The following is a 13163-nucleotide window of genomic DNA, read 5'->3' on the forward strand; positions in this document are numbered from 1 at the left end:
AACAACTGCCATTCACCCTGACTAGTGCTCGACTAACCTTCTTCGGCCTCACGCTGTTCGCGAGCTACCTTTGATCTCAGGAAGCGTGCACTTTGTACTCTGATACCAGTTTGAAGGGGAGAAAGTGTGCAATGGAGTGCGAGATCGAGGCGCGAGCTGCAGAGCTTAGAGAGAGTGAATGCAAAGATAGGTGTACCAAATCATGATGGTACACAAAGAATAAAAGAATGTATTTATATGTTAGGGTACAATAAGGATGTGTTCACACCTGTATGATTATTTACACAGAGACGAAGGGACTTTACACCCAACAGAAGTCACCTCCATTTTGTAAGCACTTTGAGCTGCATTGCATGTTCATTTAGCCTATGAAAACTACAGCAGTGCCTTATTAACCAACAAAATTTTGTGGCAAGTCATGCTCCAATCATAATGCTTCCTTTAAAAAATTGTGATGTTATACTCCACCCAATGTCTACTTATCATCATCCTACATTAAAATGTATACTTTCCCTAGATGAGTAGAAGGAACTCACTGAAATTCCTGAGACTAAGGAGGCTGGCACCCACCACTTCCCTAAATCCCAATTCATTTTGTCCACTAGCTCTAATGAAGTTCACGTCATATGAGGGCCCAGCCACCAAGACTTTCCTCTCGATCATACCACCTTGATCCTTGGCTGCTGCAACTGATCATCACCCTACATTCAAATGTTTACCTGCCCTAGCTGAGTAGGAGAAGGAACTCACTGAAACCTCTAAGCCTAAGGAGACTGGCAAATGCCACTTCCTTGAATTCCATTCATTTTGTCCACTGCCAGTCATGAAGTTCATGCCATATGAGGGTCTAGCCACCACAACTTTCCTCTTGGCCCTACCACCCTTCATACTTCTCCGACTAGGAAGGCTATCACACGCCATTGTCCTGTACTGTGAACAAAGTGCCTATATAAAACTCAAAGAGCAAACTAGCCATTCTCCTGTACTGTGAACAAAGCACCATTCTCCTGTACTGTGAATAAAAGTGCCTATATAAAACTCAAAGAGCAAACTAGCCACCTGAAGAGGCGCTTCCATCAAGTAGAGCAATGCCCTCCACAAGCTTTTAGGTCTCAGCACAAGATAGCACCAATCACTCAATTGGAATAGCATCATTTAATTCCTGTCTACAGCACACCAAAATCCTTGCAACACCCATCTAGGCACCATCCTATGCAAGCCCATAAGTATCTCTCCGAACTTTGATAGAGCAGGCAGGGCCACCCATTGTGTGTGAGTAAGCTCAGCTACATGCAGCCAATCTGATCCCCTGGCCTTCTCATCCCAGACGATATTCTGCCTGTCAGTTTCCTCCTAGTATTTCAGGGGTCTTGCTTTGTGAAAGCTCTACAAGCTCTCAAAGAAAAGTGGAGCATGGTAGAGGTGTAGAAGTTGTAAGCTCTCTCCATTCCCCCCCCCCCCCTCTCCCAATGCCCCAGCATAGTTTGATTCATACATTTCCATGCATCAAGCATGTACCACTATGAAAGGATGATTGAATGATATGTGACCCTAAAGTTTGCCTCAATGAGTTATGCATTTCCATGCATCAGCCATGTACCACTATGAAAGGATGATTGAATGATATGTGACCCTAAAGTTTGCCTCAATGAGTTATGCAACAAAAAAGCCATGGCATCTTTCAATTGAAAACCTTTCTCCCAAAGTGCTTATGCTGAAGTCCCAATTGGTGCATATCATCTGTATATGATATCACAAATTTTGATAGCATGACTCAACCAACCATACAAGTATAGTTCCAACTGTGTGCCCAAAAGAGCCCGACTCTAATATTACAGATCAATGATAGATACACCACCCTCTAAATGACAAGTCTATCACACCACATTATTAAGCTAAAAAAGATGCATTGCACATCAAATCTTCATTAGCTCATTAAAACAGCCCCAAGACTCAAAGATTACCAAAGTTTTGTGTCTCATAAGGAAAACACCCAAACTTTGGGAGGATCCACATCTATAAATAGAAGGCTGCCCAGCCACTTGCCTCCATCCCTTGTTTTGCACATTACCCCAATTCCTCCATCAGCTAGCACCCTCCATCCATCAGGCACCTCCTCTAGCTCCTCCAATGGCTATCCTCAGCTCTCGCCTACATCCTAGAGGTCTTCACAGCCTGCATTTTGCCCCAATTGTTGATCCATCACTAACTGCTACTGAGGTCATCTACCAGCTGTTGCCTTCATCCTGGAGGTGCCCTACAATCTGTGTTTTCTGCCCCAGCTCACTGGCATCATCAAACACCTATTTCGGCCTGTGTTTTGTAGCTATTCAGGTCACCCTGCATCAGATCCTCCTCTTAGAGCTGTTGCCTAGCTCCAAATTGTTGTAAAGTGATCAGCTGCCATCATATTCTGGTACTTCCATTGCTGCATTGACTAGTTCCATCCCCAGAGACTACTATGTTTTGGTTTCCAGCCTTCTGCCCTTCCACTTTCAGCATTGTCTCAGCTCCAACTAGTGGTTACAGCACTTGGGATCCGTCTCAAGTGGACATCACTCTCCAACTACTCCCTCAATCCGCTCCCATGAGAGTCATCAGCTTTTGGGCAGCTCTGCCTTTGAGCATCTTGTACACTCTTTCCTTCATTCGCAGCATTCATGCATACACTTCAAAGTTCTCTTTCTTCTCTGTTTCGTGTTGTGTTTCAGTTCTTTGTGTTTCAATCGTGGTCATACACTCAATGTTTTCTTTCACAAACCCTAGCATATCTCCGCATCGTATCAAAGCCAATACTCTTCTGAAAACTTGCCTAAGGCTAAGATGGATTGCTTGGTCTATTCTTGATTACACTATACTTCACATGTTGATTCACAATGGCTCAAAACACTCCATCTCAGGATGATGTTCTCTTAAGTTACCCCTTCAATGGAGGCTCCATTAAGGCACTATGATCTTGATTTGGAGGATAATGCTTCATCTACTAACCTTTCTTTTAAAGCTCATTCATCAAGATCCAGCTCTTCTTTGTCTCATATTCCTTCAAAAGGTATCTCAATTGGGAGTACTCCGCTAACGAGACTGATCACCTCTCAACTAAGGAAAGACCATCCACTCTGGAATTATTCAAAAGTTCAAATTCTTCACAATCAAATCTAGTCACAAGTTCATGCAATCCATTTTTGTGTGTCTAATTACGTCTATGCTGCTCCTTCGATCATGCAGAGACCAACTGTGAGTCACCTAGGAGACCCAACTCAATACCAATATGAACTTGAAGAACACTCTATGATCAAAGATGTTCCACAAGGTAAAGCTTCATCCTCTATTTCATTTGAGTTTGGTGCTTCACACTCACTGTCACATTTCCCACCCTTCCCTCCATTTTCACTTCATATTTTGATTCCTCTGCATTCAATCTAGACCCCTATTTTAGACCTACCATAAGTTATCCTGTCTTAGCTCATGTTGTCTTTGATATACATGTAGGTTTTAGGCCATCACTAGACACTTAGAGGTATACCACTTTGCAGCCTAATGCTTTGTTGCCCAGAATACTGCCCGCACACTATGCACCTCCGGAATCCCCATCCTACACACTATAGCACCCTCCCTAGTTGCTTAAACGCACAAACCTTCTTCTTGTGGCGATGGGCTCCTTCATTGAATGCCTCAAGGAGTGGAAAATAATCACCTACACATTTAGACCCTATCCCACCCTCCTTGATTAATCCTAAACACAGACCATGTTCCAAGCAGTTTATGTAGTTGCATTTTATTCTAGAGCAAGTTAGGCATCAATTTATGTAGTCACCAACTGTTGGGCAGGGTCTTTGGCAGGCCAAACATGGTGGACAGTTAGTGCCATGTGGCATACAGGTCTTCGCTGCATTTCCTTCATTATTTTATTCATTTTAGTGCAATCGGCCATATTTGGCAGCAGTTGTCCAGATTTAGCTGACTGATCTGGTCTTTATGTGTATGTTATTTCTTGCCAATTTAGGCAGCCCTACCCACCGGTTACAGTCTCTTCAGTTTTCTTGCAAGTGAGAGAGAGCCTGGCTGGTAATACTTCAACAGCCTGTTGTATATACTTGCCTTCAGCATTCAGCACTCATACTTTTCAATCTTCAATGTTCTTTGTCTTTTTCTCTCTCTCTCTTCTCTCCATGTTCAATCTCTTTCTTTCTGTCCTCTAGCATACCTTTTCTCAAAGAAATAGACTGGCCAATGAGTTTTACCTCATTTATCCTTGCATTTTGACTTTACTTTTTCAATGTTTCCCTCAAATCATGGATTCTTTCACATGCTTCGTAAAATTATTGTTAGATAGTTCATCCAGAGCAAATTTTGTTATTACCAGAAGCCAAAAAACACTCTCAATGTTTTACAAAAATAAGAAGTTAAAAATCTGCCCCTTTCACATTCTTTTCAAATATTCTCTCTTAAGAGTGTTGTCCTACGACTTGTTGCCTGAAGACTACTTCAGCCACTAGAGGGTTATGTTGTCATACATTGCACATGTACTGATACCAAACCAAATCAATTCAGAAGTATGCATGCACCGATCAACAAAGAACATACACCTTTCATCCATATTAATAGGAAGCAATAAAATCTTACCAGCAGACTGTGGCTAAAATGAAGCCACTCAGCAAAAAGTGGAAAAAGAGTACTGAAAGTACTGTGAAACAGGTATGAGCAATGCTTTGACCGTACCTGTAGGACAAAAACATGAACAGTTGACAGGTAAGGAATAACCACAAGCAGGCTCCTTGGCATCCAAAATTTAGTGATGGGAAAAAGATGAAACTCACGCAGCACAGTAAGCTGAAGCAGCTACCACCAGCAATAGACTGCAGATGACGACAAAGGCAGGATCATCTCTGGCCCATTGATTTTTTGTCTCTGCATTCCCAATATAACGGTACAAAACAAACTCTTTTTTGATCCAAGGTTCAACTATTTCAAGTTCAATCAGGTTAAGATGTCATTGTGCTACTTACGCTTATGATACTTTGTATGCTGATAACTGCAAGTACAACAGCAACGACAATAAAATTGCCAGCATAAAAAACTATGTTAGTAATTATCAGAAATCCAAGGTCTTAGCCCTATGTCATAAAAATGCCAAGCCCACATGATACGTTTTAAACCTAGCACAGTACATGTAAAAGCTATTGTACCAACAACTATAAATTAGAGAAAGTTGTTCTGCTGGTAAAAAGTTATGGAAAGTTCAAATCTCCCTCATCCTGCCAGCATCTGCTCCCTTACCTGTGACACTTCCTCCCCTCTTGCACCCCCCACTTCCCTTACCTACTATCCTCCATCTCCCAACTCTCACAATAATGTTTCACTGCCTGTTTTCCACCTTCCCTTCCTCCTGCCCAGTGCCATAAGCAGCCATTGCTTTCTTCCCTCTCCTCTCTCCTCCATACCAGTCGGTCAGCCCTCCTTCCCCACTCACTTTGTCTTCCTCCAATGACTATTGCCTTTAATGTGCCATACGTGCAGAAGGCATTTTCACCATTTGGGTGTCCCAACAGCTTAATGAGTCATTCAAATCGTGAAAATGCACTCAAATGATTCAGGCAGACCTTAACGATGACATTACATGGTTCCCACCCTTACAAGTCCCAAGCTCAAGACATTCCAGCCTTAAGAAAGACGAATCAGCTTCTAAATTAACATTTACTTTAAGGATTTTGTTGTCCAAATTCTCACTGACCGTCTGCTGCCTACACAAAACGAGAAATTGCAGAACCTCTTAACCTTAATGCAACTTTGGCCATATGAATAAAGAAAGTTATTTCATTCATTCTTTGATTTCCTAGCCTCTCTCAAGAGTAGAGGAGGATTTTGCACTTCTTGGTCAAATTGTCAGCTATGCCAAATTCTTTTTCTAGGTCATGTAAGTTATTTCTTATCATACCTCTTTTTTTCAGATGTTTGCAAACATATAAAATACACCATACACCTATACAAAAGCTATGCATAAGGGCTGTCCCAGAACCCATTCAAGACAATGGAGCAAAAGCTTTTATTAGGTTCTGCCAGAGCAAGAATTTACAGAATTATAGTATTAAAGGTAGACCAAAATCAAAGGGTGAAAATCAACTAAAGAAACCTCTTAGTCATAAGCAAAACATCCAAGGACAAAAATTTAAAGTCAAGTCAACTTACACAACTTTTGGAGAAGTGCACAAATGCAGCATTTGCCAAAAGGTGTACTCAATATCCATTTGTCGCCACTGCATACAAGTCCAACAACAATTTCACACAACTTTTTTGTAAATAGTCAGATCCACATATAATTGTTCTAGTGACTGCTCCACTGCTTTATTGAATGTGTCTTTCTCAAATTCAACAAGCAAACATCCTTGTTTATGCTAATCTACGATGCACACATATAAGTAGAGTATGAGCTTTTGCAAGCACTACAACGTTTGAGACTCGCAGCATTTAGATCTGTACTTTTACAGATTGGAACCAGAAACCAGCAGATATAAACTCCTAGTGCATGGAAGTATCAGTTTCAAAATTTCTTCAGTTTGGCAGTCTGACTTTACCTTTGAAAAGTAGAACCTGTCATGTCTGGATCCTTAAATGCCCTACCATTGCTTCTTGTCTAGATATCTAGAAAGCCAAATGTCTAGCTCAATGCAAAAGCATTAATGGAAACTGCTTGATCATATTCACCAAAAGGTTCAGAAGGACCCTCCATTCTAAGTTAGCCACACCAATCTCCACCGACTTTGTATATCCAAAGCATTCAGCTAATTCAGCTTTTCTTACTCCTGTAGATTTGCCAACTACAAAAACTCATCTAGACATCTCCAGAAAAGGGCACTCCTTAAATAGCAAATTCTTTCCCAAAGCTGCTTTTTAATCATCTTCCCCATCCTTGTACTTAGGTAGAGTGGATACCTAAAATTTAGGATTCAAAACCATGGGGCAGGATTAAATGACAAAAACTAATTACAAGAAAACAGAAGAGGACACATTGGGAGCTTTGAAAGCACTAGAGCATGCAAGAAACAAAGACAAATGAGACCTTGCCCTAGCTGAAGTGACTTGTCTTTAGAAGAGGTTGCTTCCACATACAGATCACTAACCACACCTATAACTTGGCAAGGGTTGTATGCTGAATTATAAATCCCCTTCTCACAATGAAATTCATGCCACAACTGTGACACAGAATTAGGTTGGAAACGTCCAATAGGAACTCTGTTTAGTGCACCAAGCAATTTCATGCCAAATGCCAAAAAAACAGCCCGACGAATATATCCTCCATTGGAATCATTAAGTATAACAGATTCCCTGACATGTTATTCATTGTCTTCTTCTATGTGCATCTCTTGCTTGTGGGCCTCAGTTTGGGTCAAACAAGGACTTTGGGAACTTTGTCACTGTCTCAGTAAGTCAATTCATCTCGTGTGTCATTCTTCATTTCGGGCACATTAGGTGGAGATTAGAGTGTCTTCTCCATTTCATCCATCATTCCAGCCATCATCATTCTCATTCATCTTCCTCAATCAAATCTTCTGCCATCAGTCCAGCACCCTCACTAACACCTCTGCAGCATGTAGGGGCTGATTGTGTTCAGCCTTGTTAAAATGTTTCCAGATCAATGTTCCTTCTCTTCTTTTGCATTCCATTTATGTTCTTTTGCGTATCTCCATATTCCTACTTCCATTGTGCACTCTCATACGGCATTGGACAACCTATGCTCCTTGAGCACACTCAAGAGTGTCTTCCTTCACTTACCATTCATTTATTCCAACATTCATTCCTCATCTTCATCTTTTTCATTTGTGTTCTTGTTTGACTTCACTATGTGTCAATCGTGTTCATACACACTGTTTTCTTTGCAAATCCTAGTGCATCCTCACATGCTAGAAACTCTTCTAAAGAGTATCCTATGCAACTATTGTGCGCAAAGATTCTCTCAATCTTCATGATTGTGACAGTTTTCCCATCTATCATCTTGATCTTGGTGGTTGTAACACTGATTTTCACAATCAAGTTCCGCATTTTTGTGGTCCTCACAGTCTCTATCCTATTGACATTCCACTCACTCTTGCCATTCATACCTATTTGCATGTATATCCTTCAAAAAACTTGCAAAAAGAAAAGGCAACGAAAGATGCCACATTTTTATGGTGATTGCCTCTTGGAGGGGATGGCACTCTGCTCACTTCTTTGACTTCAACAGCCTTGCGAAGGCAAAACCAACATGTCAATTATGAAAATGACCTCCTGTCTGCTCAAAATCTGCTTTTCGATGCTAGCTACCCTGTTGGATGAAGGTGAACTGCTGGATGGATGCAATGATTGCTGGGAAGGCTGTGACAACTTGCATTTTTAATGAGGGAGGCCTCCTGTAAGCTGCATTCTTGAGGAACAGCTTGCAGAACGCTGAAGACAACCTGCTAAAGGCTGAAAAAGACCTGCTCTTTTTGGAGAATACTCACATTTTGATGACATGAGCAGAGTTGGGACTTACAACAACTGCAAAGGGATCCAAAACAGGTTGCCTGGCTACAAAGTGTTTGTATGCAGCAAATCAGACGGAAAACGTAGCAGTAGAAGGCTATCTAAAGTGCATTTTTGGGCTGTTTTAAGACCTAGAACAATATGATAATTTGAAAGGCAATTTTCAGTACCTTAACACAGAGAGTGAGATTAGCAGCCACAAATCAGGTCACCAACTGACAAAGACGTTGTACAGGCAAGGGTGGCATTGTTTGGGGGTTGAAACCAGGGTGGAGCAGGCTGATTGGTAGGGGTGATGAATGGTAGCAGCAAATGCAAGGGTTACAAGGAGTGATTAGGTAAGAAGAGAGTGGTCAGACATGGATGATGGATCCTTTTAGAGAACCTTTTGAGCCATTTGTCCTACCAAAAGCTCTCAAGTTTTGTATTTACATAAGTTTTATCTAGAGAATGTTTTGGGATTGTACAAGAGCCGAGAGAAATTAGCCCTTATTTGAGATAATATTGTAGGCTAATTCTGAATAGCTTAACATACTCTTTCCTTCATGTTTTTCTTAGCACTCTACAACACATGTATTTCATCAAATATGTCATGTAATGATTAGTATCACAGGTCCTTTTCACCTTTTCTAATCCTGATATAGCATTACATTCATTTCTTTTCAAGACTACCTAAGGATACAAGCAATGATTTCTCACTATCATCAACCTCAGTAAATACTACAAGAGAGTCACATGCTATTGTACATAAGATGGCATTCCCTTTTTGTTTCTTTTTCTTTGTTTATCCCTGCTACAATACACCATGCATCAATTGTCGTCACAATACAAGCAATGATTTCTCACTATCATCAACCTCAGTAAATACTACAAGAGAGTCACATGCTATTGTACATAAGATGGCATTCCCTTTTTGTTTCTTTTTCTTTGTTTATCCCTGCTACAATACACCATGCATCAATTGTCGTCACATTTTGATGTCACGGGTATGGCTATTAGTAGACATTGTGAAACCAGTCTTCCTTGCAAAGAAGGGGTGGCAAATCCCTAATTTACAAGTAATAACAACTAAGTAGATTTCACATAATAAATAAATTCAGCACTTTTCCAAAAAAAAAAAGACAAAACGGGACAATCTAACACCAATTGGCCCCAAACCCTGGTGCCCCTTGTGGTCTTCCTTTTCAGTCCTAAAGAAGACGAATACAACAAAGAAAAGGCTGAAGCTCTGAAAAATCTGGAGACCACATCAAGAACTCGAAATTCATCCAAGTTTCTTGAACTAAAATCTCCTCCAATCCAGCAAATGCAGGCACAATCTCCAACAAATCTGCAATAACTTGCTGTCCACAATAATCAGCAACCTTAATCCTCAATTTGCCCCTTGATTTGAGAGCATAGAGAGCCAGATTGAATCTTCTACAATTGCATGAATTCACCACTGCTGTAGACCACAAAATGACATTCAATCTGCTGTCAATTAAATGTTTTCCGCAGCAATCCTTCATAGATAACTGAGATCTACATGTACACATCTCAGAGCATTCATGAAAAGCCTAATTGTTGCCAAATTCGGTCCCAAAGGCAGAAAACTGTGAACAGCAGCATTTCAGGCAAAAGTGGGAGTCAAGCAACAGCAAGTCCAGCCCCTGACCAAGCTAGCCCATGCAAACAGCAGTCCGCAACTGAATTTCCAGACCATTTTTAATTCAACAGCATGAAAATTAATTGGCCTAGCCAAAGTTTTGGGCACCGCCCTATAGTGACGGGAGGCACGAAGATCGAGACAGTCAGTCATTACACACAGCAAGAGACAAAGAGAGTGACAAAGAGAGCAGAGTAGAGAGTGAGCACGTTTTTAGGTACAATGACGAGTGTGTACCTTTAGGTTTTTAGATAGATATATATATGTGTAAGTACAAGTGCTAAGGGTGTGTTCACACCCGAGCACATTTAAAGGCACGAGGGCCTTTATTCCCAACAACCTCCCACCTAAAGGCAATGTGCCTTAAGAGGAGAAAAGAATCAGCTAAATCTAGGTATGTACAAAGCTGAAATACATATATCTATCCAACTTCCATCATGTGTCGGCAATGAGCAAGCCGCTCTGTTGGAAGTCCCTTCGTGATAACATCTGCAAGATTATCATCTGTATGCACTTTGACAAGCTCAATACTCTTGCTGTCAAGTAAATCTCTAATGAAGTGGTACTTCACCTGTATGTGCTTTGTATTTGCATGAAAGACAGGATTCCGTGCTAGCATAATAGCACTCTGACTATCACAATGGAGAACAGGTAACTCTATGGTGCCAAGCTCTCCCACCAAACGTCAAAGCCATAAAGCCTCCTTGCATGCCTCAGTGGCAGCCACATACTTTGCCTCTATAGTAGACAATGCAACACACTTTTGTAACCTGGAGATCCAAGAGACTGCTCCTCTGAAACTAAACACATACCCAGAAGTGGACTTCCTGACTTATTTGTGCCTTTGAGGTACCTCATTATACCTTTCACTGCATCCCAATGCTTCTTGCCAGGGGTTGCCATGTATCTGCTAACCACTCCCACTACAAAGGCAATGTCAGGACATGTAGCAACCATAGCATATATCAAACTGCCAACAGCTGAAGCATATGGTATCTTGGCCATTTCAACCTTCTCATCGTCAAATGTAGGGCTGTCCTCTGCACTAAGTTTCACATATGGAGGCAATGAAACCCAAATGTTTTCCCCCTCTCCATATTGAAACGCTGCAAAACCTTGGAGATTTACACCTGCTGAGATAGATAGAGTAAGCTTGTTGACCTATCTTTGAGTATTTGCATGCCAAGAATGTGATTTGCATCACCAAGATCCTTCATATCAAAGCTACTATGAAGACTTTGCTTCAATGAATCCAAGGCATGAGTATCCCTGCCAGCAATCAACATGTCATCAACATACAAAACCAAGATAATCAACCTGCCATCTGATGCCTTCTTGGTGTACAAGCTTCTATGAAAGCCTTGAGACTACAAGAATGCATCAAACTTATGATACCATTCTCTTGGTACTTGTTTCAGCCCATACAAACTCCTTTTGAGTTTACATACCATCTTCTCTTTCCCTTTTTCCACAAACACTTTAGGCTGCTGCATATATATGTCTTCATGCAAATCACCATGTAAAAATGCAGTCTTTACATCCATCTGTATGAGTTCCAAATCCTCAATTGCAACCAAGCCCAAAATGGTTCTCAATGTATTGATCTTGACTACAAGAGAGAAAATCTCATCAAAGTCAATTCTATGCTTTTGCTTGTACCCCTTTGCAACCAATCTTGCTTTTTACTTTGGTGAGGAACCAGAAGTGGCCTTCATCTTATAAACCCATTTGCGTGGAAGGGTTTTTTGCCCTTTAGGCAACTGCACCAAGTCCCAAGTGCACTTTTTCTCAAGAGATTCCATCTCTGACAACATGGCTTTATACCATTTATTGCTGTCCTGTCCGTCCATTCCTTCCTTGAAGCAAGACGGTTCACCACAATCTGTCAACATGACATAATCAGCCACATTGTTTGCACCAAGAACAAATCTATCAAGTTATCTAGTAGCCCTAGACAATCTCCTAACCCAATGATCATTGTTTGCTGGCTGTTCTTGCAAATTTCCATTTTCAGCATTCTGTCCTGGCATTTCAGCCTGCAAATCAACATTAACAACTTGTTGTCCTGGCTGTTCCTGCACATGTGGTGCCTCATTATCATGGGCAATAGCTGGCTGATCATTTCCAGTATCATTTCTGCATTTACAGGTTCATTTACAGCAGGTATTTGCTGCTGTACAGCGGGCACATTTTGCTGTCCAAAAGGTATTTCTTCCCGGAATACAACCCTACGGACCTCCTCAGTCTTTTCGAGTTGTTTTTGCATGCGATCTTCCTGGAAGATAATGTCATTGCTGCATACTACTTTCCTTTTCTCAAGATCCCACAATTTATACCCCATTTCACCCTCATCACCATATCCTAGAAAAATGCATTTACAGGACTTTGACTCAAGTTTGCTGGGTTTTTCTTTACGAATGTACACAAAAGCCTCAAAGCCAAACACTTTCAGGTGTGCATATGAAGCTGGCTTGCCCGATCACGCTTCTTGGGAAAACCCCCCCTCCCCCCCCCCTCAAAGACCTGTTTGGCGACCGATTAATTAAGTGAACCGCTATCATAACAACCTCTGCCCAAAAACCATGGGGTAATGCAACATGAGACAGCATTGTATGGACCTTATTCTGTATGGTCCGATTCATACGCTCTGCAACTCCATTTTGGGGTGGATTATGAGGAGCAGTGAGCTCCCTCTTTATCCCTTTGCTATCACAAAATGCTTGAAAGGCCTTGGACACATATTCCCCACCATTGTCAAATGAAAGACACTTAAGTGTCTTATCTGTCTGATTTTCAACCAATGCCAAGAATATTTTGAACTTGTCAAGCACTTTATCCTTGCTACGAATAGGATAAACCCATACCTTTCGTGTAGCATCGTCAACAAAGGTGACAAAATATTTCTTTCCCTCTAAACTTCTCATCATCACATGTAGGGCTGTCCTCTACACTAAGTTTCACATATCGAGGCAATGGAACCCATATGCATATCATCATCTATGTCTACAAGTAAAGCATG

At 41.2% G+C, this 13163-nt stretch overlaps 1 protein-coding gene across 2 annotated transcripts in view; it reads right to left on the bottom strand.

Annotated features, from left to right (window-relative positions):
- LOC148018613 (UNC-50 family protein) overlaps positions 1 to 13163 on the bottom strand; it is a 59833-nt gene that overhangs the window by 28980 nt on the left and 17690 nt on the right. Inside the window, exons 2-5 of one of the 2 annotated variants that reach the window (XM_087661633.1) lie at positions 6187 to 6254; positions 5007 to 5032; positions 4818 to 4908; positions 4624 to 4719 (exon numbers count right to left, since the gene is read on the bottom strand). In XM_087661633.1, coding sequence (XP_087517759.1) covers positions 4624 to 4719; positions 4818 to 4908; positions 5007 to 5032; positions 6187 to 6254 — 281 coding nt within the window. The remainder of the gene's footprint in view (positions 1 to 4623; positions 4720 to 4817; positions 4909 to 5006; positions 5033 to 6186; positions 6255 to 13163) is intronic. The other variant, XM_087661634.1, reaches the window with a different exon arrangement.

Source organism: Lygodium microphyllum, chromosome 21 (genome assembly GCF_053477565.2).
Source record: "Lygodium microphyllum isolate KBCC chromosome 21, Lygodium_microphyllum_v1.1.10, whole genome shotgun sequence".
Lineage (NCBI taxonomy): Eukaryota > Viridiplantae > Streptophyta > Polypodiopsida > Schizaeales > Lygodiaceae > Lygodium > Lygodium microphyllum.